Genomic DNA, 24,162 nt, shown 5'->3' with positions numbered 1-24,162 from the left:
AATTAATATAAGATCAACATTAATCACATTTTTTAAAATATAAATTTAGAATATATAAATTACAATAAAACTATGTATACTTACTTTTGAGTTTGAGTACACGATTTAATACATGGTTGATGTATCATCATGTAATTGAGTGATTTTGAATTAAAAATAAAATAACATTAAATTATATAATGACACATTAACAATGTATTCAATTGTTAATTTAAATATATATATACATAATATTGCTCTATAAATTATACTTAGTTTTTGGTAAAAAAATCATTTTTATCAAACTTAACATAATGACCTAAAAATCTCGTGAAAAATGAGATTTATGAGACATTTAATTTAAAGTAATCAAATATTATTATGATAATATATCGTTTATTTCTGTTATTACTTTATTTGATTTGTTATGTAATAAAAAATTTGGATATTCTTTTATTATCAGTTATGATATACAAGTAATATATGAAATAGTCAAATTATCACGTCTACTTTAGGTATTACAAATTAGTAAGATAATTTTGATTTTGTTACAATTTTATTCTTATTTATTATTTTCAAGGACAAAATACAATAATTTTCAATTATTATAATAATTAATATGAAGAATATATTCATGTAATTATACCCAATAATATTTTTGTATATTTAAGTAAAATAATATGTTAGTATTTTTTTATTATATCAAAATTAAATACAATAATTATTTATATCTATTGATTTTTATTAAATATATTAATAATTTATAATATAACTTAAATCACATTTTTAATGCCAATACATATGTACAAGTGTTTACTGAAAAAAAAAATCAATCATTTGGGATTTTCAATAAAATATACTATAATATAATTGTTGATAAAAATATTTATTTAATTTAATCAAGAATTATTTTAACTCCAATTTATGATTTTAATTTATAATTTCAATCCTTTTTTTAATAATTTGAACTTTTAAAAATTTAAGAAAATTTGTTAATATTTGTAATTATTTTATAAATAAAATTATATTTGTTAATTTTTTTTATTAGTTGCTTTATACAAAATTACAAATTGATGTATTTTAATTTTTATATTTAATTATTTTAAGAAGAATAATAACGATGATTGCAGCCGTTGAGAAGTGCTTGCTTAAGTGGCTGTAATAAACTGCGCGCACGCACACACGCAATTGAAGTGCGTGGTCTGAAAGTGAAAGTAGAAGTGGAGAAGAGAGACTAAGGCGTCCCCGTAAATAAAAAACGAGTGGTTGTCCCGATCCTTTCCTTTGATGTCCCAAAACTTCAAATTTCCCTCACTTTCTTAAATTGCCCATTTTTATAAAAGGCAACTCTTTTACTCTGCAATTCTATCTTCTTTTTTTCTTTAAATTCAATAATTTTACCATGAACAATGCCATTAATGTAGTTTCATCCTTTTTGGTATGTACTAGTTACCTCTACCAATTCAATTTTTTTTTCCTTTTTATTGTATTTGAGTCTTATCAATCACCTTCACATTTTTTATGTTTTCGCTCCATTTTCTTGTTTGTTTTTAGGTTATGAAAGCCTGAAAATCAGGGCTGCAATTGTTGTTCTCACTTTACTGTAATTTCTGGTCAGGTAAAATCCTTGGCATTTACATTGCTACTCTTTTTCTCTTACAGTTTAATTCTTATTTTGGAAGTAATTCTTTTTACTGGGTTTTTAATTAGTTTTTCAGTTTGTTACTATTCTAGCAGTTTCTAATGCTCGTTTTGCTTTCTTGTATCTTTATGTTGTATAAAACTGACTTCTTGTACTATTTATTTAGAGCTTAAGATTTTGATTATGAAGGAAAATTGACAGTTAACTATGAATAATAAAACTTCCTGCATTTGTTGTCCATTTGAGAGGCCCCTGTTGATGAGACATTAGAAATTAGAAGATAAAGGTATTTTGTTTTTGTATTTGAGTTGGAATCATGGAATGTTTATCTCTGAACAAGTGTTTGCCTGAGCAAAGTGAACTCACAATTTCTTGTATTTATTTGTTCTTGTGTTTAATCTTTTGGGGAATTGCTATTTGCACATCTTAGATTACTATTGGGCATGGGATTCCTCTTCAGATAAAGTAAACAGTCAACCATTAAACTGTAATTGATTTGATGAGTCCATTTCTTTTTTGGTGGTTGATTAATTTGATAACATTGGCATTTAAAACTTTGTGCTCGATGTTGTTAGTTGAAATGGTGTGAAATCTGGCATTGGAAGATCTTTTGATTTCTTCTTGATTTTGCTAAACAAATTGTTGAAGTTTTTTTGATTTTGAGTTTTAGCATGAAGCATGTTAGAATATTTTAACAGATTCTGGGTTTGGATACCCAAAAAAAAAAAAAAAACTGTTCTAATGCTATATTTCATAGAGGGTATATTTTGACAAAAGAAGGAATCTGAATACATACAAATTCATTACAAAACTAAGTGTTATATTTTTGGTAGCAGATTCATGGAATATGTATATGATGTAGAATATATCTTTAAAAAACTATTTAAAAATAGTTATGATGATGTCTTTGCAAGTTTTTTGCACAAAAGGTTCATTAAAAGACATCATTGGAAACCTAAATGTAAAGTTTCTAAATTGACTATTGTGAAACATATACATGTATGAATAGCTTTAAGGAAAGTCCATTTGTGTGATAGAAACTTTTGAAGATAAGCAAGGGACAACCTAGCTGTTTAGATTTTGAGCTTCATAGTGTCATTGTTCTTTGGTTAATTTAGTGGACAGTGAGGAATCAAAGAGAAACTTGGACCAGAAAGGTATAGTTCTCATATTACTGACCAATATGATTATGTTAATTTTTCTGCTGGCACTTCAAATATAAAAGGTATGCTGTTTTCAAACAAAAATAATTCTCAGATGATGGTTAATTGATCATGGTATTAAGAATAGAAAAGGTAATTTTTGCAGTAGTTAGGAGGTTTGGTATGTTGAAACACTGGGCTGACCTATACTGAGGTTGTTATGATCTTCATTATACTTGGGGGTCCTATTGTTGTAGAATCTTTGAAGGGCTGATCACTATTGTACAAAGATGCTCATATGGCTTCACTAGTTGAGGTGATACTTTTCTTTACAAAAAAAAAGAAGAGAAAATTTCCCTTTAATCTGAATGAATGCCTCTCATAAAAAAAAAAAAGAGTTTTCTTTTTTCTTTTTTTTCTCTCCCTTTCGATTGTAACAGTTCTGTTGTTTTCTTCTTTTTCAAATCAGAAGTGGCCTATGAAGGTAAGCTTTAGTGGTGGACATGTCTTTTTATGGGAAATCTAGATACAGGAGCTTAGTCTAAAGAATTGGGGAGTAGAAAATAGGGTTTGCTTATTAAAACTCTCCTGAATATGCATACGGTACTTGCCATATATTACACAAGTGAAAGTTTGGCCCAAAAGGTAAGCTTTAGAAGTGGACATTTCTTTTTTTGGGAAATCTAGATGCAGGGGCTTAGCGGAAAGGATTGAGTAGAAAATAGGGTTTTCTTATTAAAACTCTCCCAAATATGCATATGGTACTTGCCATATATTACACACAATTGAAAGTTTAGCATTAAATTTTCATGATTGTCTAGGCTGGCCTCCCCTTTTCCATTTCATATGAAAAAATTGCTTAGCAAATATCTTCAATCATTCATGTAGACTGATGATTACAAGTCAAATATTATAAAATAATTAGATTATGTGGAATCTTTTCTAATTAGACATTAATGCTTTTATTGTTTCAAAAAAGATAAGTCTACAATATAATAAAATAATTAAGCTTCCTGTAAATGTGTGATTAAAAGTGTTAAATACTGATTTTTTTTCTGATATAATTTATTTTTTAAATTATATCATATGCTTCAGCTTTTGGTAATTTTTTCTGCCTTCAGTAATGGGAACTCAAATTCAGACAGAGCTTACAGGACAGCAAAAGATGCTTCCTCCTCCACTTGGAACTTTTCAAGATCGAGAAGATCTCATCAAGCATGCTCGTGCCTTTGGTGCTAATCAAGGATATGTAGTGACCATTAAAAAGTCTAGAAAGGATAGGAGGGTCATTCTTGGATGTGACAGAGGAGGTGTATATCGTAATAGGCGTAAAATTGATGAAAGTAAACGCAAAAGGAAAGCATGCTCTCGGCTTATAAACTGCCCTTTTGAAGCTATAGGTAGAAAGGAAGATGATGTATGGGTGCTTACCATTAAAAATGGAGAACACAACCATGATCCATTAAAAGATATGTCTGAACATCCTTATAGTCGTCGTTTTTCTGAGGAAGAGGTGAAGCAAATCAAAGTAATGACTGAAGCTGGTATAAAACCACGTGAAGTGCTTAAGGCTCTCAAGCAAAGCAATCCAGAGCTGCAGTCAACACCAAGACATTTGTACAACCTGAAAGCTAAAATTCGTCAAGGAAATTTATCAGGTCTGATCCCTGTCTAAGCGTTTTAAGATGAAAATAATTTGTGGTGGCTGAGATGGGTGGTGCATTGTCACTAAAGGGCATTCATATGGATTGCATAGCATTTGATTGGCAATAAATTTATAAATTACCTGAGATCTTTTTCTTGGTTCTTCAAATAATAGAATAAATCCTTTTTTATTATAATAATATCTACTTTTTTGAAGTTGAAATGCTCAGATTGACCAAACTTGTAGGGCTTACTTATTTGGTCTGGGGTTCATATGCGTCTTGTACTCTTCTCTAGGGTCTAATTTTTTGTATTGCTATTTTAGATTTATGCTAATCTTTATTAAAAGGAGTTTTTCTTGTAACTTACCCTGTGATGTACTGGAATTTGAGTGATAAACTTGCATGTGCATAAGAGTTCAGTTTCATGAATAATGTCTAGTTTAAGATTTTTCTCCCATTGAGGCTGAAAACATTCGTTATTCTATGCAAACTTTAGTGCTCTCATGGGAGAAAAGATATTCAAATAAGGGTGTAAGTTCTGTTACTTTTGTCGCTCGTTGAAGCAAAAAAAATTTATTAGTCTATGCATCTTTTATGCTCTCAGCAAGGAAAAGATCTTGGAAACAAGGTTGTTGCTTCCATTACTTCTCAACAATACTTTTCATGACTGAAATATGTATGTTGTGCAGATAATAGTTTCAAGTCCTGGAGACCTAATAGATCTGCTCTTGTAAACACAAGCACTACTTCCTCAGTGGAGACATTAAAGCAAAACCAAAATCAGGTAAGTTTTCATATTGAATGAGAAAATAATGATGTCAATATGAGGATTCTTTCTTGAAACCAACTTTTGCTTCATACCTTTTTTTTTTATAATTATTATTAGTTTCTCTCACTTCCTGTCTGATATTTATTTGTTTTTGTCTCTTGTGATAAAGATATGAAGATTATAACTTAATAATTAAATTTAATGTATTTGAAGGTTCCTAATTTTATTGGAGGGAAATCCATGTATTCGCAAGGATGTGCAACCATGGATGTAATAAATCCTGTAAGCATATAAATTTTATGTGGTTGCATTTTTTTTTTCTCTTAATGGAATTGTGATATCATTGTTTTCTTAAACAATAAAACTGTGTACCGACTTTGGGTATATAAATGTGTATATACTTATATGTATTATCACATGATTGAGTGATTTTAAATTAAAGATAAAGTTTTACTCAATCATGTGATGACATATAAAAGTGTATACATATTTGTGTACCTAAAGCTAGTCCACATAGTATTCCTGTTTCTTAAAATAGTTAATAGGACCTACTCTTTTAATTAGGCAACTCAAGAGGTTGTTTGTCAAGTTCCTTTTACTACATATGAGGAGTTTAAAGATGCAGTAAATGTAGCTAAGAAGGCTTTTCCTTCGTGGAAAAACACATCTGTTACTACTCGTCAACACATCATGTTCAAGTTCCAAGAGCTCATCATCAGAGATATTGTGAGTGTAGTAAAAGTTTTCTTTCTAATTGCATTTTTCTTTCTTTCTCTGTTTTTAGTTTCATTATTTTTTATGTGACAAAATATTTTAGGACAAGCTTGCCATGAATATTACCATAGAGCAGGGCAAGACTTTGAAGAGTGCTCGTGCAGATGTGTTATGTGGTTTAGGTATTCTTATGGTTCTTATTGTTCGTCACCTGTGGTGATTGATAATTAATTGATCCTCTCACATTATCTAGATTAATTTCCTTGTTTTCTTATTGTGGTTGCAGAAGTGGTTGAACATGCTTGTGCAATGACAACTCTTCAAATGGGGGAGTTTGTTCCTAATGCATCTGATGGCATTGACACATACTGCATTAGAGAGCCTCTTGGTGTTTGTGCTGGGATATGTCCCTTCAACTTTTCAGCAATGATTCCCTTGTGGGTATGTTTATAGGCCTCCCAATCAGTGATAGGCTGACCAAAATGCCCATATAATAATATTCTTTTCCACCTCAATCCAACTACTCCTACTTATTTTTCTAATATCTTGAATTTCAAATTCAAAGATTATTCTAATTAAATATTATATATATTATCCTAGTCAAATCAAATATATTATATTAATTAAATATGTTATCTTAATTAAATATATTATCACTTTTATTTTCTAATCTTATTTTATCGGCCTTTTTGAAAGCCACTTTGTCCTTGGGGTAGGACATTGTAAATTTTTTATTTGTTTTTTTAATTTTTGATCCCACCAACCCGAATTTTTTAAATGTTTACATTTCTTGTACGCAATTCTAGAAAACCTCTTCTATTTTGCTATTTTTTCAATCGCCACTAGTGATAAAAAAGTTAACTTGTCTTCATTGATCCTAGCCTAGTTCGTATTTATCAACGTCTTAGTTTCTTCTTTTTGTTTCACATTTTCTTCTTTGTTCATTGCCTATTTGGTCTTTGTCACTGATTGAACTCAATTACCAGGTGAACAAATGGGTTCTGATTGTTGAAACTTGTCAAAATTTGTCAATTGAACCTTTGAATCTATTGATTCCTCCTCTTGGTTGTTGTATCAGACCAAATGAACTCCAAATTTTGTCAATTCCCTTTCTTGGTTCATCGTTAGCTTAATAATTTTGTTGTAGGGTTATTAATCGAGTCTATTGAATCAGGTTTGACTTGTTCAAGCCTAGACCCATAGAATTTGTGGGCCTAGGCCTTAGATTTGCCCATTTGGGTCTCGTATTTTTTGTTCATACCTGATTCATTAAAAATTGGACCCATAAAAATTTGCCCATTTGGACCCATAAAAATTTTGTTCGAGCCTGCTTTGGACCCATTTTGTAACTTTAATAACCTGCAAAACACCTTTACAATCCTTTACAAGTTTGAAAACCTGACAAATACACTCCTACCTAGAATGAATTTTTAAGTCCTATGAGGTTTTAGGCTTGAACAACCTCTGTTCAAGCCCCAGCCTGATAGTTTAATAGATATATATATATTTTTTGTTCAAGCCTACCTAAGGCCCAAAATTTTGTTCAGTTCGAAACTGGATTTTTTGGGCCGAACAATCGAGTCTCAGGCTTGCCCAACCCAATAGACAATCCTCCTTTGTCTAAACTAGCCGATTTTTTGCTGGAATCTACTATCTCGATTGGATCAATTTTTTTCTTCTTTTGTTGCTCGTGTACATGATCAAGATGATGACATCATCTAATCCGTCTTCATCGAACAATAAGTCATGATTTTGTTCCTCTTTGCTCTCATAACGGAGACAAATTCCGTTCTCCCCCATTACTTGAGCTTCCACCTCTGTTAATCGTTAGACCTTCCTTTATCTTCCAGTTTCATTTTGTATGATGTGAAACCTTCTTGTCCTTAGAATCGCCGTGTATTATTAATATTAAAAAAAAAGGCTGATAACAAGAGGTGTTAGCTTCTCTCAAAGGCCATAAACTCTCAATCAGTAAAAAGACTACCCAAATAATAATATTCTTCTCTTCCTCAAACCAACCACTACTATTTATTCTTATAAAATCCTAAATTTCAAATTCAACTATTAACCAAATTAATTAGATATATTATCCTAATCAAATCAAATATATTAATATAACTAAATCAAATATGTTATCTTGATAAAATTAAATGTATTATCCTAACTAAATATATTATTAATTATTACTTCTTTATTATTATTATTATCATCATCATCTAATCCTATTATGTTGCTTCCTGGCTTGTTTTTTAGAGGTTTTAGCTGTTTATAGCTGAGGATGTTTTAGTCAAGATTTTGTTTGCAAGTCTTGAAACTCATTATGTTTTAATGGGAAAAAAGTTCCAAATGCTGAAACATAGAAGTAAGGGTACACCAATAATTCTCAGACAACCCTCACATGAAAATTTTACACAATTGATTATTTTTTTATATGTGGATCCATGCACAAGACCTCTTGGTCAAATGCGCTCTAGAACCATTTTGAGCAATTAGTTATCCCAAAAATTTAAGCTTATGAGAAATGGTCCAACCATAGTTTTTAAGCTGTACTATGCTTTTTCTTTGAGTGGGAAGTTGGAGCAAATAGGTTGAAAATGTTTAATTTTCTTTCCATTACGTTTAAAGGAAAAGTAAGACTTCTGTTCAAGTAATTTTTTGTATTATCTTGGCAGATGTTTCCTGTTGCAATTACATGTGGCAATACATTTGTTCTTAAGCCTTCCGAAAAGAATCCAGGTACCCCTTTGGTATTGTGATATACTCTTGGTTTGATGCTTAAATAAACCTAGTGGAAATGTTGAGAGAAGTATTTACCCTTGTCAGCTGTACAGTACAAAAGCTCTGCAACTGGGATGTTCTTGGTTGCATGGTGTAGATTAGCTAGCTTGTAGCAATAACTTGTTGGCTGATATATGCTTGGATTTAGTTTATTGTGCAGGATAATTTGTCTTATTAAAATTTGGTTTGAAACATGGTTAAATAATGATACCAAAGGGCAGGAGCTGGCTTGTTGACTTGTTTTATGTACCAATTAAACTAATTATTTTTGGGCAAAATCCTTACCCAGCAAGATCTTCCAAAACTGCAGCCCTATTATAATTAAATTTTCATTGACAGACATTTCGCCAATGGATAAATATGGTTGACTAGAATTTCACTGAGTTGTATCACTGGATGAAAGCTAATTCTGTAATATTAGGTGGCGGAGTTTTGGATTTGGCATAATGTTTTCTGGGCTAAGTAAAAGTGGGAACTCAGAAGAGTTTGCTATGCCTTTCTGGTTAAGATTACCTGTGAATTTTCATTGGTTACCTTATGGATTTATCTTGCTATCTCCTCAACAACTTTTCCTTATGGGAATCTCTGCTACATCAATGTCGTTAATGTTATATCATATTTTCCTTCAGGTGCTTCAATGATGCTTGTGGCGTTAGCAATGGAGGCAGGTTTGCCTGATGGTGTCTTGAATGTTGTTCATGGCACAAATGTATTATCAACTTCTTTGGAGTTCCTTTTTTTTTTGGTTTGCATTTGTATGATATAATAATGTTTAAGTGTGTTTCACTTTTGGTTATATGGACTTTACAGTTACTATTAAATATAGTGTGTTGAGTACAAATAACAAAGATAAGATGGCAAAGAAAGAACTCCTACTGAGGCACTGGTTGCTCATTAAGCATGTGCTCTCTGATTTAAACCAATTTCTACCCACAGTTTACCTTGCTTGAACATTAAGCAATTATGAAACATCCTTATATTAATACTCACAGCTCTAAATATTTTTTCTAGTGCGATGGAAAATAAATATGCTTTGAACTATTACTGTAAATTACGTGCGGAAACTCTCATTTGTTTCAATGAGTTCGTTCTTCAGTTGTGTTCTTCTATTAGAAACAGAACTTGGAGGAATTTGAGCCTTTCTTGAAGAATGTTTTTCTTCCTGGTTTACTTGCCGTGCAGCTTTCTTCTACTTGTGACTGGTCAAGTGTGGGGAAGTGCAGTCCAGTATTGTGTATAATGCCTTGCATGCATTATAATATTGTAACGTTGTCAGTTGTCTTGAAAATATTACATTGTGTATACCAACAGACACCACCCATGCATTCCAGCTTGGGTCTGGGGTTTTGCTAGGACTGGCTTAGGAGCTGCTGTCTATTCTACTTCTACTTTTACTTTCCTCCAAATTCTTAAACCCTTTCCCTTTCACTTTTGGTTGTGTGTATTCATTATTTTCTTACAGTATAATGTTCTGCGTTGTTTGATACTTAATTTATCTCTAACACATTTTTATTTGGAAATAAATTTGAGCAGGATATTGTCAATTATATATGTGAAGATGATGATATAAAAGCTTTATCCTTTGTTGGATCAAGCACAGTAAGTTAATTCTCACTTTCTGTGACTTCTGTATTCACTGAATGCAGTGTGTAAAAATATGGTTTTAAGTGAGATGCATGCGGAAACTACTTCAATATCTTCTTACTGGGATATTTGGTGAAGATTCTTGTGTCACCATTCAGTTTTCTTCTAGTGAATTCAAAACAATTCCCTTCAAACTAAATAATTTAATTACTCTTTCTATTTTCCTCTTCTGTTAATTCTCTGGGCTGTCTGTGAAGTGTAAATTATTAGTTATGCACTAGATATGCTCTATTCATGCAAAAACTAACTGAAGTTCTGAAAGTAAACGTGATCAAACAGATTGCAGTGGAACAACGCTCTATTGAATGCCCTCTTGATTTGGTCTTACCATATAATGTCATGTTTAATTAGGAATTTAGATCATGCTAGGCATCAATTACATGTTACTTGACCTTTTCTTTTTCCCTTTTTGCCCATCATTTTTTAGTTTGGCTCACAATTATATGCCAGAGCAGCTGCTAGGGGGAAACGTGTACAGGTGAATACTCTTCATTTGCTTTTCTGTATCTCTCGTTTTCCATTCTTTCTATCTCAAATTGTTCTGCTTGCTTAGCTAGTCTTTTTTGGATATTTTAGAACTCTATGAACTGGATAGTTATCTGATATTTGTTTTGACTTTTTAGTCCAATGTAGGAGGCAAAAATTATGCAATCATCATCCCTGATGCAAACATGCATGCTACTTTGAATGCTTTGGTTGCTTCTGGCTTTGGTGCTTCAGGACAGAGATGTATGGGTCTCACTACAGCTATTTTTGTTGCAGGATCAATGCTATGGTATTATAACTCTCTTAGCTATCTTGGCAGTTTGTAATTTACACTGGATCATTATTGAAGATAACTAAACTTAGTTAAGGCTGCAATTTTGGTCACCTGGGATCGTCTCAATTTGAAATACACGACCTCTTAGAAAGAACTGAAATTTGTTGATGAGAATGCTTATAAAAAAGGGATAAGAGAAGGTATTGTGAAGAAAATCAAATAATCTTTTTACGGCCAAATTTTGATCACTGTTTTGTTTGTTATTTAGCTTCAATAAATTGTCCCCAGGAGAGCTTTTTTGGCTTTAAATAACTTTGAGCTTCTTTATTGAATTTAAGGAGTTTTATAGAACCCGCCTATTTGTAATTTCCATAATAATCTTAAAGCTAGCCAAATAACTTATTTGAAGTCATGTCTGATGTTTGTTTGCTTCTATATTGAATTTAGGGAATTCCAAAATAACGTTTGGAAAAGATGTCAGAGTTTGATCTCAAGACATTATTTCAGAAAAAATAAATAGGAAAAGCAGCAAGAGAAAAGAGAGAAACAGGGAGAAAAATATTCTAAAGGCCATTAAACTATTATAATAAAATGTTTTTGAAACTTCATTTATCTTTGGGTGTATTATTTCCAAGCACATTAAAATCACCCCAAGTTAACCCAAGCTTGTAAAAATTTGGGATTCTTATTGTCAAAGTACCTTAAAAAATATATCTTAAGAAGTAATATTACAGGAATTTAAATAAAATACGCCTAGAGTTAAACTACTAATCTTCTTGTGATCTGTCAGTTTGGGTAAATCATTTTGCTTCATATAATTTATGTGAGATTTAAGTTATTATTTTTTATGATGTCTATTACCTTTACTACTACTCTGTTGAAAGTGAAACTCAGTCCTTTTTGGAAATTACTTGATTGGTTCATACATGAAATGTTGTTTTTAGGGAAGATAAACTTGTGGAGCTTGGCAAAGCACTTAGAGTGAATAATGGAACAGATCCAACTGCCGACCTTGGTCCAGTTATTAGCAAAGAGGTGAAAACATGCATCCAAAACTTTTTAAAAGATTTTTGTGATCATAAGGGACGATCTTGGTTGGTGATTTTTGTTCTTTGTTACTTATGGTTTTCTGTGGAGGTGAAAATACACTTTTACTGCTGGATTTTGCAAGTTTTTGTGTATGCATGCAAAAATGTAGGATTGTGGTTACTGGTAAATTTCTCTTTCATCATAATTCTTGATGTGTTTTCCGACTTCTCAGGTAAAGAATCGTATATGCAGATTAGTTCAGAGTGCTGTTGACAATGGTGCTAGACTTCTTCTTGATGGGAGAAATATTGTGGTGTGTTTTTATCTAATTACCTTCATTTTTCTGCTTCCCATCCATTCTTAAGGTTAAGTTTGCTTTATAGAACTCTTAAGAGAAATATGTCTTATTGTTCATATTTCTTGTGTTTGACTTTGTTAGGCCTCATCATAGTTAAGATTTAGGATATTAATAATTATTTGAGAAATTTAATAAATATTTGCAAGATCAAGAAATATATTTAGGGCTTAATAATTATTGATTAGGTTTAGGAGTCCAATTAGGGTTAGATATATGGTGAATAAATAGTAGGGTTTAGGAAGGATTGGGATTAACTGTTGAGAATCCATTTCAGAGTAGCTTTGTATCTAGGGACCTAGTAAACACACGTTTTATATGCATTTATCGTATTTTACCGTTATAAAAACCTTTGTCGTATGTTTGGATCGAAAATGTATTAAATACATATTTTTTATGGTTTTCGTATTAAACGGTCTTATCATACATTGTCATGTTTTTTATTTTTTTTTTTATAAAGGGTAAAACAACATCGTTTTGAAAGTATAAAATAGTGCGTTTTACATCAAGTATAAAAACTCAATCTAAGCTGTGGCAAGTTGCGTTCCTTTTCTTCCATAATCGAAGCACCCTAACTATCTCATATTTTTCCTTTTCGATTTATATATTTCCCCATAAATTTATCATTTTAACATTCAATCTGTTGATATTGAAAAACAACAGTTCACACTGGTGATTTGGTCAATGTAATAAACTTATTACTTTTTCAATTTTATACTAGAACAACCTTGCAATAATAGTTTTTGGCCTTCATTGTTTTTGTTGCAAAGAAAATTTTGAATTTGATTGATAGTGGTATGATAAATATATTTTTTTATCTCTATCATTTGCATGTAAGTCAACAAGCATCAATTTGCTAACATGAAAGTTATGTTGCTGATGTGTCATGGATTTCGTGAAAATATCTGCAATCTGAAGAGTAGTGGAGATATGTGGGAAAGTGATAACTTGGCGATCATAGGCCTCCCGGATAGAGTGGCAATCAACCTCTATGTGCTTCGTGCGTTCATGGTAGACAGGATTGGCAGCAATTTGGATGGCACTAGTGTTGTCAGCATGTAAGGGAGTAGGTTGATCTTGGGAGAAACCGAGCTCTGTTAGAAGACCACGTAACCAAATGATCTCGGAGCATGCAGTAGACATGGCACGGTACTCCGCCTCAGTGGATGATTTGGAGACCGAGTCTTGCTTCTTGCATTTCCAAGAGATAAGAGCATCACTAAGAAACATGTACCATCCTGTAGTTGATTTTCTGGTGTCCGGGCAGCCAGCCCAATCTGCATCACTATAGGCTTGTAATTTGAGGGAAGAACCAGTAGGGAAGAATAAGCCACGACTAGGTGTGCCAAGGATATATCTAATGATGCGGCGGACTGCAGATAGGTGGAGATGCCGAGGGGCTTGCATGAACTTGCTGACAATATGGACAACATAAGATATGTCTGAGCGGGTGATAGTTAGATAAATAAGATTTCCAACCAGCTTCCGATACAAAGTAGGATCCTCAAGAAGTTCTCCTTCATCACGTCGATATTTCACATTAATTTCCATTGAGGTGTCAACAGAATTAGTGTTTGTGAGTCCAACTAGCTGAACCAAATCTATAATATACTTGTGTTGATTCAAGAAGATACCTTGAGGTTGATGATGCACCTCTAACCCCAAAAAATAGGTGAGTTGGCCGAGATCTTTCATGTGGAAAGTAGAGTGCAACAAATTCTGAAGTTTAGAAATAGCCTCCATATTAGAACTGGTGATAACAATGTCATCCACATAAACAAGGAGAACAACTATGCCCTTAGATGTCCGTTGGAGAAAAAGGGAGGAATCATACTGATTTTGAATAAATGAAAAGCCAAGGAGAGTCGATCGAAACTTTTCAAACCATACTCACGGTGCCTGCTTTATTCCATACAAAGAGCGTTTTAGTTTACAAACATCATTAGGGGAAGAAGTAGGCATACCACAGGGAAGTTTCATGTAAAATTTCTCCTTGAGATCACCATGTAAGAAAGTGTTCTTTATTTCTATTTGACCATGATTGTGATGCAGCAAGGGCGAGTATTGTTCGTATAGTGGTCATTTTGGCTACCAGTGCGAAGGTCTCATCATAGTCTAGGCCATACTCTTGCTGGTTGCCAAGAACCACCAACCAAGCTTTGTGATGTTCTATGGATCCATCAGAATGGAGCTTGATAGAAAACACAAACTTACTACCAAGAGGTTTCACAGATGGTGAACATGGAACCACATCCCAGGTTTGGTTTTCTTCAAGTGCAAGAAGTTCTGTTTCAATAGCTCTCCGCCAACATTCATGCTCCATTGCCTGTTTATAGGATGAAGGAATAGGAATAGAAGACACAGTGGCTATCAAAGATAAAGGAAAGGTGAAACCATACCTATCTGGGGGTTTACGAACTCGAGTACTTTGTCTTAGAGGTATTGGTGCAGTTGCTGGAATAGGATCAACATTAAGGGAATGAGCTGGAGGAGGCCCAAGAGGTGTTGAAATCTTGCGTCGTTGATAGACTATGAGAGGCTTAGAAGGTACGGAATCTGCAGAAGAGTTAGTAAACATTGGCAAAACAGAGAATGAAGGAGAAAGGTCATCCTTGTGTGTGGAAAAAAAATACTGATTTTCAAAAAAAATCACATTTCGAGAAGGCCAAACGACTATTTCCCACCCAAGGTTTGATGTTTTCTCAAAAGTCCCCCCTTTAACTATGGAAACACCAAATACCCACCCATGGCCGGTTAGATTTAACCAAACCCTAACGCCTGAAAATTTTATCTCCTTTTGCCCCCCTAAACTTTAAAAACTAAAATTTTCCCCCCGCCTAAGTTTTAAAAAATCACAGTTTCACCCTAGGGTTTGGTTTTGAAATCTCCGGTGAACTCTCCGGCTCCGTTGCCGACGACCGCTCCCTCCCGAAGCAACCTCTCCTTCCGGCGATCTCTTTCCTCCCATTTGGAGGTCCGATCGACGTCCGGAGACGCCGTGGGAGACGAAGAACTTCGTCTGACGAAGTTCTTGGTGCACCGAATACGTCGTAGGTTGGGATCATAACAAAGAAAACCTTTTTGGTGCACCGAATATCCTAGAAAAGCACATTGAACAGCTTGAGCTATTAGTTTTGTGCGTTCATGTGTAGGAAGATGAACATAACACACACAACCAAAGGTACGAAGGTTAGAGTAATTTGGGGTATGACCAAATAACTGAAAGAAAGGAGAAACATGGTTCAAGGAGGGAGAAGGCAACGTATTGATAAGGTGGATAGCAGTGGAGAAAGCTTCACACAAAAAACGAAGGGGTACAAATGACTCTAATAGAAGGGTGCGAACAACATCTAGAAGGTGACGGTTCTTTCTTTCAACCACCCCATTCTGTTGAGGGGTTGAGGACAAGACCTTTGAGAAATTATACCATTAGTTTGCAGAAATTCTTAAAATAAATTAGACATGTACTCACCCCCATTATCAGAACGAAGAATTTTGATATTGGCAGAAAATTGGGTCTGAATATGTGCATGAAAAAGCTTAAAAACTGAAAACAATTCATCTTTAGAATGCAAAAAATAAATCCATGTGAAGCGACTATAGTCATCAATAAAAGTGACAAAATACTTGTAATTAACATGGGATGTAATTGGTGTCATTCCCTATACATCACTATGTATCAAATCAAAAGGCTGGACTACCTTAGGTGTGTGAGTGGGAAATGACAAAACTTTACTTTTTCCAAGCCTACAAGAATTGTAATCAAATTGAACAGTACTAAGAGATGTTGATCCTTTATTCCCAAGTAAACCAGAATTTAGCAAAGCATGAAGTACATTAGAGTTTGGGTGTCCAAGACGTTTATGCCATGCTCAGTAATCAACATAAGCAAAATTACAAGTGATGACAGGTAAAGAGGAACATGGAGACATAGGAAATTGAAGAGGAAAAAGTCGTCCTACTTTAGGCCCCCTTGGGATCATCTTCCCCGATTGTTGATCCTGCATAACACAACCAAATTTAGAAAATTCCACTTTACAATCATTTTCAACCAATTGTCCGACAGAAACGAGATTAGTTAGGAGAGACAAAGACATTGGTTATGGACGAAGAAACATCACCAATGGCAATGATAGGCAAAGAGTTGCCATCAACTGTATAAATCTTGAGATTTCTAGGATATTTACTCACATTGGTAAGAAATTTAGCATTGTTTGTCATGTGATGGGAAGCCCTAGAATTAGAGTACCAGGGAGAAGGTTTAGAGAAGGGTTTACCTGAGAGTCCTAATGCGGAAAATGCAGAAATGATCATTTGTTGAATCATTTCAGATGTCACATATTGAACAGGAGCAGGAGCACTTTGTATCAGATGTGCTGTATCCATAGAACTACTAGCACTAGAGGAACCAATTGAGACAGTATATGTTGTTCCAGATCTCTTGGGGGGTCGAATAGGACATTCCTTGATGATATGGCCATCCTTTTTGCAATAGTTGCAAAATTTTTTTGAACAATTTGAAGCATAACGACCAAATCCTTTGCAACAAAAACACTGAATAGTACTCATGTCCCTACCTTTTGGCCTGCCTTGAGCTGCATAAGCCATAGGAACAGAAGTGGATTTAAGTTGTTCCATGGTGGCTTGAGTAAGAAGTCGTTGCTCCTTGCGAAATAAATCATTGAGACATGTATCCAAGGATGGGACTGTTTCTCGATTCATAAAATTAGACTTGGTGCTTTCAAATTCAGATCTCAGTTTCATAAGAAATTGATCCCTTTTAGTAGTTTCATGTACACATTGAATAGATCTAAGACCTTCGGGAGGTAAGGTAGCATAGACAATATCAGTATATTCAGCCCAAAGATTTATGAAGCTAGAATAAAAATCAGAGATAGAGAGACTGCCATGTTGGAGATTTGCTAGCTCATGTTCAAGCTGAAATCGACGAGCAGTGTTGTGTTGACTGTAGAGTTTTTTTAGATAATTCCACATTTCAGCTGCAGTTCTGAAGGGTTGAAGATTTAAGATGATGTTGGATTCCACAGATCCTAGAATCCATGCCATGATTTGAGCATCCTTGACTTCCCATTTGGAGTGCTCATCCTTGTCTTTGTCTTTGTCAGGTGCAGGTTTGCTGCCATCAATATGACCCCATAGATCTTTGCCTTTGACGAATATCTTGAAGTGAAATGCCCAAGCTGAGTAGTTTTTGTCATTAAAACGAATCAAGAAGACATCATACTTGTCTGAAGACATGAGGCTGAGATAACTTGATCAAAATAACTAAGAGCAAAGGACTGAACTAGGAGTGAGTTGGATTTAAGATGAAGAGACACAGGAGAATTCAAAACCGAGACTCTGATACCATGATAATCTTAGAAAGTTTTGAGCAAAAACTGGTGTCTTCCTCTTGGAGAAGAATGCCCATTATATATTATGAATACAAGTTGAAATTTAGTTCTAAAAAATAGCTAAACTATCATATACAGATCTGTCTAAAAATAGCCTACAACTAGTATATCCTAAATAAGGAAATATAGAGAATTTACAACAATAATTACAGCTGTACAAGGTATAGAGTTTGCCATAGAATGACATAGAATTTGCCACAGAATCAGCCATAGAATGACGTAGAATCTGTCATAGAATGACATAAAATCTGCCATAAAATGAATGACACAGAATCGCCATAGAATGGCATAGAATCAGCCATAAAATCTGCTAGCCTTGAATCACCAGCTAATTCCTTTGACATGTAGGACAAGACAGAGGTTTAGAGGTATACTGTAACTTCTCTAGGATTATTTTTATTTGGAGTTTTTTTATTTTTATTTACTTCTGAAGTGCTTTTTTATTCCTATGAGTGATATTTATATGACTTGAATCTCACTTAACTGTATAGGAGAAATATGAGATATAAATTATCTATTATTGTTAAATCTCTTTATGCATGTAAAATTGAAAAATCAACAATCGTGATAAATTAATTGACTATGTTACGTGTTTGAGAGACTTTAATAGAATCTTGACTATATATTGTATTTGAGTCTTTAAATTATAATTTGAATCTCAGTTATGTATTGTGTTTCATTAAGTTTAATTGTCAATTGAATATTTTGCATATGAAATGCTATATTGATTTTAAGCAGGTGGTCTATGAAAAATGTTAAAATTATGATTGATATTGTCTTTTTTTTTAAAATATATTATTAATATCGTGCTATATTAAACTTGTGTATAACACATTCCATATTTTTCTTATATCCAAATTTTATGACTTGCACCCAATGACCGAAGATCCATGAGTCCACGAGTTTATCCATTGCTCAAGACTCATTAGACAACCTCCCAAATGTACAACAATTTCAATTGAAAGAAATTCAAAAATTTCAAAGCCTTTAGCCAAGAGAAGCCAAATTTATGACAAATGACCTACCTCTACCACGAGTCGATTATGACAATCTTCTTCTATCACCAATTGAGATGTGAGCTCGGAGTCAGTGTTTCAAGTGTGATGAATAGTGTACCCCCAACAGTTATGGCCAATGCCTTTTCTATGATAAATTTCTATACTTCAGTCTTAGGGACAATGCTATTGTTGAGGAGGAAGGAATTATTAGCTTCATCATAGTTAGGATTCAGGAAATTAATAATTATTTGTAAGTGATTTAGGAATCCAATAAATATTTGCAAGATTAGGAAATAGGATTTGGATTTGATAATTACCAATAAGGTTTAGGATTAGAATTAGGAGTCCAATTAGGGTTAGATTTGTAATGAATCAATAGTAGGGTTTAGGGAGGACTGAAATTAACTTTTGAGAATCCAATTTCAAAGTAGTTATGTATTCGGGGGTGTGGCATCACCGAAGATCTCTTGACGTAGGTTTAGAGATGTTGGATTTTAAATTGTAATCGTGATTCTTTATGAAATCTCATATTTATTCCATTATTATTGACAAGTGTAAATCCTTACAATCCAGGGTCCCAACAGACTTCCATGTACAACAAAACTTCACGGGCTTCACATGTAAATTTTGTTAACATATCCATGGCCGAATGGAAGAAGGATGATGGTATGACTTTATTGGTTGGTTCTGATGAAGCATAAATACCAACCCCGAAGCTTAAATTATTAGTGTTAGGTGAAAAAGCTGAATAGGTACATGAAGTTGTATTAAACTAAGATCTGATGGATGTAGAATTCTCTCACATCCTTAGAATCTGAAAATCTGAAATAAGCTTTTGGTTGTCTTTTCTTGAATGTTCTTGTATAGTAGTGGTCTTTTTAGAAGTTCTCAGGCATAAGGCTTAATCAAAACAAGCAAATAGAGAAATGATATAACTTGACACATAAATGGATGGTCTTCTTGAAAGTGATAGGGATAAAACTTGTCAAAATAGTCAAATATAGGAATGATTTAACTTGGCACAAAATGGATCTACAAGATGGGCTTAATGTATATAGCCTTAATTCTGTGATAGAGAAACTAACCTATAGAAAGTTTAGTAATTTGGTGGAAGAGTGAATGTATATGAAATAATGTTAAACCCAAGTGTTACATGATCTGAGATATCTTCACACATGCTACCATGGTGATTGAATGAATTTAACATCAAGTTAGGATTAGGAGGGTTCATGAAACATACTAAACAGGGATGGATGTAGGTTTAGCTGATTTATCAATGAATTTATTAATTTGGAAAGTTAGGGGTTTGTGGATTGTGGGAAAAGAAAGATTTCGAAGGAAATGATTCTTACTGCTGGGCCTGAAATTGCATTTCTTCTGGAGAATAAAAGGCATTTATTGGTAAGAGAATAAAATGAAGTGTTTGGGTTTACTTGGTAAGTTTTTTTGGTTACTGTATTTTGAATTTGGACTTGCCATTTCTATTGCATCACTGTTGTCTTTTGTTATTCTCTTTTTGATGTGTAGTGTTTGGAGAACTTGTGGTCTTTGATTAATTTTCTTTTACTGTTTCCATTGAGTTAGAAACCTTTGATGACTGATTCCAAACTATCAAATCTTCAGGTTCCGGGATATGAGAATGGAAATTTCGTTGGTCCGACCATCTTACATGATGTTACACCCAACATGGAGTGTTACAAGGTACTTTTTTCATTCTTTTAATTCTTGTACTTATCAAAATAAATGGACTTGGGTAACGATGATTCTCAGTGGAAGAAGAGTTGAACCAAAGACCTCGGCATATTCTTGACTGCACTGTATCTTGTGTTGAGCAGGAAGAAATATTTGGGCCAGTTCTACTTTGTATGCAGGTATTGTTTGATTAGTTTTCGTCGTGCATTTGTGTGAAAAGCACTGCAGTATTAATTGGAGATTAGTTAATACGTTCCACTCATGTGACAATAAACAGGTTGAAACTCTAGAAGATGCCATAGCCATAGTAAACAGAAACAGGTACTTGTTTTAATTTTACCCTCTTAATTTCCAGATGGTTTTTTTAATGTGTGCCAGCATAATCATTTTTCTGATTCCCAATGTGGCATGATTAGTGCCGGTTGCTTCTTAAATGACATTTTCCTTTCTTCCCGCTTTTCCTGTAATATATTATTGTTCCCAGTTCTTTACATAATTCTTATAAGTAACAGTAATGATGCTACTTTCATAAATCGTGGAATTATTCTACTCCTGGAAATAAGTTGTCTGTAAAAATGTAGGCACAATGGAAATTTTAAGTGTTGGCACATTTTCTTCCAGTAACATATTGAGTTGTGCATTGCCTGTTCATTTCTCTTCTGTTTTTATTTATAATGATGTAGGTTTGTGAATGGAACATCAATATTCACAGCATCTGGCTTTACTGCAAGGAAATTCCAGAATGAAATTGAAGCTGGGTTGGTAAGCTCATCCTTTTCAATTGTTGAAGTTGAGTACTTCTTTGAGAAGAGTGTGCTATGAGGCATCTTTTTTGTTATCCTCTAGATCTTCTCTCCTTGTTGGTCATTCTGAACACAAATCATCTGACAACACCTGCTGTGAATAAGTTCAATCTGTTGGCTTGTTCTTCAACAATTGAAGTCTAAATACTCTCTATTGCTCAAATTTTTATCTAGGGAGTGCCAGTTTGATCAAGAAGAGAGAATGGTAAAAATTAATCTTGTGCGTCTCTTGAAATGGCTTGGGTTTATACACACTTGAATTTCACAACTTTTGATGTGCACAAGAAATTATATTTGGTTACTCTCTATTGCTCAAATTTTTATCTAGGGAAGAGTGCCAGTTTGATCAAGAAGAGAGAATGTTAAAAATTAATCTTGTGTATCTCTTGAAATGGCTTAGGTTTAAACACACATGAATTTCACAACTTTTTGTGTGCACAAGGAATTATATTTGGTTATGGGCTGTGCTCAGTTTTCTGCCCCATAGTGATGGTAGAAACTTATGAAACAGACTAAGGGGACCGGTTCATGGTAGCCTTACTCATGTTTGAGCACACTATGATTTGAATATATTTAAACCTCTGACATGATTTATTTGATTCAGGTTGGAATCAATGTTCCCGTTCCTTTTCCAGCGCCTTTCACTAATGAACAAAAAACATCTTTTGCCGGTGACTTCAATTTTTCTGGTACAGTTCCCTTGCCTTTCTCTTCATCTTTTCTTCCCTTTGGATCATGATTGGTTATTGTCAAGCTTTCTGACGTGCAGCTCTTGGTTTCTCTAGTTTCCTCATTTTCTCTCTATGATTTTCAGGAAAGGCAGGTGTGCAGTTTTACACCCAGATCAAAATGGTGGCCCAACAATGGAGCGATTTTACAAGAATGGGGGTGCCTTCGCTCTCTGATACAGATATAAGAAGCCAAGGTGTTTCTTCACTGTTGCATCCATCATCTGAGAGAGGCTCTCCTAACCAAAGGGAGTCATCATCTATGTCCGTATCATCAGATAGAGATTCACCAACCCTGAAATGCTGCCGCCCATCCCTATGGCAATGGAGAGGGATTTACCTGACCCTGGAGTTTCATCTCTATCTCCCACAGCTAATGTGGATTTGCCAAACCAGGGAGAATCCTTGCTATTGTCTTCAGCTGATATGGAATTGTCAAATCAGGGAACATCACTGGCTCGGCCTCCTGCAACAGAGAGGGATTTGTCAAGCCAAAGAGTGTCAGTGTCTGCGCCACTACAATCGTCTCAGAGGATTTATATGCCCCAAACATCTCACTGGAGTGAATCTCCAGCCTTGACATCTAAAACTTCAGATGCTGTTCCTCCACCCTCTGAGAGGATATATGTGCCTACAACTCAGAGAAACAGCAACACAGCACCAACATCTTGTGATGGGGCATATGTCTTTACATCTCATAAAAATGGCAATATGGGATCGATACCATGCAGGAATAACAGTATAGCTCCAACTCCTCATCGGACTGCTGTGACCTTAAGTCAAACTTCAGAGGGGATATACATGCTGTCAACTTCTCACTTAAATAACAATGAGGGTCAATCATTTCAAAGATCTGATACTACCTTGTTCCCCACCACTGAGAGGATATGCATACCTTGTACATCTCACAGAAATGACCATATAGGATCTACATCCCGGATAGCTGGCATAAATTTACATTCGAATTCAGAGAGGTTATACATGTCTGGACCAACTCCAAGGAATGACATGGCACCTGCTACACAACAACTTGACGTAATCCCTGCAGTTTCCGAGAGGATGTATCCTTCTTCAATTGTTCAGAGAAATACCAGTATGTCACCAACATCTGAGAGGTTATATGTGCCTGCAACTTCGTCATCACAGAGGATGTATACTCAAAACCCAATACTTTCAGTGGATGATTTTCCCAGCCAAGGATAGTCAATGACTTTGCCTACATCTCAGAAGTTATAAGATAAGCATCACTTAAAGAAAATAATATGAAAAGGTGAAACATAGGTTTTTACATTTATAATCTAGTTTTTGGTTTCTTCTAATCTTTGTTAGCTTGATATCAACGAGCTTAAAACGGTCCTAAGCAGATTTCTGCTTGAGTTAAAGGATCTTTCCATTTTAAAAATACTGAAAAATCTAGAGGCATTAATGTGACATGGTAAAGAAAAAAACTTTGTTTCTTGAGAATGATTAACTCTTCCAATTATTTCATAATCAAAATCTTTCTCATTTTCCATTGCTGCAAATAAATTATGTAATAAATTTCAATCACAACTAGACCCAAAAAGTGCACAATCAGAATTTCAATTTCCCTCCGTAAAATGAAATTACAAAAAGGGTTTTAACCTTTCTGACTTATGAGACTACTGCTAGGGCTGGACTCGAGCCGAGCCAGCTCGAGTTCGAGCTCGGCTCGGTTCGAGCCCAAAACGAGATGGGCTCTCGATCGAGCTCGAGTTGGCTCAGATTGGCTCGATAGATTTTTTTTAAAAATTTTTTATACAAAACGACGTCGTTTTGATCCATATATATATACAAAACGGTGCTGTTTTGATATGAAAAACGAGCCGAGCCGAAAACAAGCCGAGTCGAGTTCCGCTCGAGTCGAGCTCGAGCCGAACTCGAGCCGGCTATAAAAAAACCGAGCCGAGCCCGAGCTGGCTGCGAGTCGAGCTCGGCTCGGCTCGACTCGAATCCAGCCCTACTGCATTGATATTTGGATACCCTTTCCAGTCACTGAAATTCGTGAAATTACTCACCCAACAATTTCAATGAGCAAAATACCAAATTTA

The 24,162-nt window shown here is 34.3% G+C and overlaps 3 protein-coding genes across 6 annotated transcripts; all 3 read left to right on the top strand.

The window, feature by feature from the left end:
- Positions 1-1,199: 1,199 nt before the first annotated feature.
- LOC123221888 (methylmalonate-semialdehyde dehydrogenase [acylating], mitochondrial-like) lies at positions 1,200-21,550 on the top strand. 4 transcript variants are annotated; one of them, XM_044644860.1, is made up of 20 exons: positions 1,201-1,417; positions 1,534-1,597; positions 3,885-4,421; positions 5,099-5,193; positions 5,392-5,460; positions 5,743-5,904; positions 5,996-6,074; positions 6,179-6,333; positions 8,565-8,628; positions 9,300-9,379; positions 10,204-10,269; positions 10,742-10,792; positions 10,938-11,089; positions 12,019-12,109; positions 12,336-12,416; positions 20,494-20,571; positions 20,706-20,741; positions 20,840-20,883; positions 21,246-21,324; positions 21,409-21,550. In XM_044644860.1, exons 3-20 carry the CDS (start codon positions 3,887-3,889, stop codon positions 21,433-21,435), a joined length of 1,944 nt encoding a protein of 647 aa, XP_044500795.1. In that variant the 5' UTR covers positions 1,201-1,417; positions 1,534-1,597; positions 3,885-3,886; the 3' UTR covers positions 21,436-21,550. The 4 variants fall into 4 exon arrangements, 1 of the variants encoding a protein (XP_044500795.1); XR_006503320.1 differs by lacking the exons at positions 21,246-21,324; positions 21,409-21,550 and having other exon boundaries at positions 1,200-1,417; positions 20,641-20,741; positions 20,840-20,857; XR_006503321.1 differs by lacking the exons at positions 20,840-20,883; positions 21,246-21,324; positions 21,409-21,550 and adding an exon at positions 19,444-19,536 and having other exon boundaries at positions 1,200-1,417; positions 20,706-20,730.
- LOC123220420 (probable methylmalonate-semialdehyde dehydrogenase [acylating], mitochondrial) lies at positions 21,434-22,388 on the top strand (the record flags this gene model as incomplete). The annotated part of the gene is made up of 3 exons (XM_044642670.1): positions 21,434-21,570; positions 21,970-22,054; positions 22,180-22,388. Coding segments are annotated over exons 1-3 (297 nt in total), but the record flags the coding sequence as incomplete, so codon positions are not given.
- Positions 22,389-22,391: 3 nt separating this feature from the next.
- LOC123221913 lies at positions 22,392-23,557 on the top strand. Its single transcript, XM_044644893.1, has one exon. The coding sequence runs from the start codon at positions 22,394-22,396 to the stop codon at positions 23,294-23,296; it is 903 nt and encodes a 300-aa protein (XP_044500828.1). The 5' UTR covers positions 22,392-22,393; the 3' UTR covers positions 23,297-23,557.
- The last annotated feature ends 605 nt before the right edge of the window (positions 23,558-24,162 follow it).

Source organism: Mangifera indica, chromosome 1 (genome assembly GCF_011075055.1).
Source record: "Mangifera indica cultivar Alphonso chromosome 1, CATAS_Mindica_2.1, whole genome shotgun sequence".
In the NCBI taxonomy this organism is placed as follows: Eukaryota; Viridiplantae; Streptophyta; class Magnoliopsida; order Sapindales; family Anacardiaceae; genus Mangifera; species Mangifera indica.
This window is presented reverse-complemented; position numbering and strand designations above follow the sequence as displayed.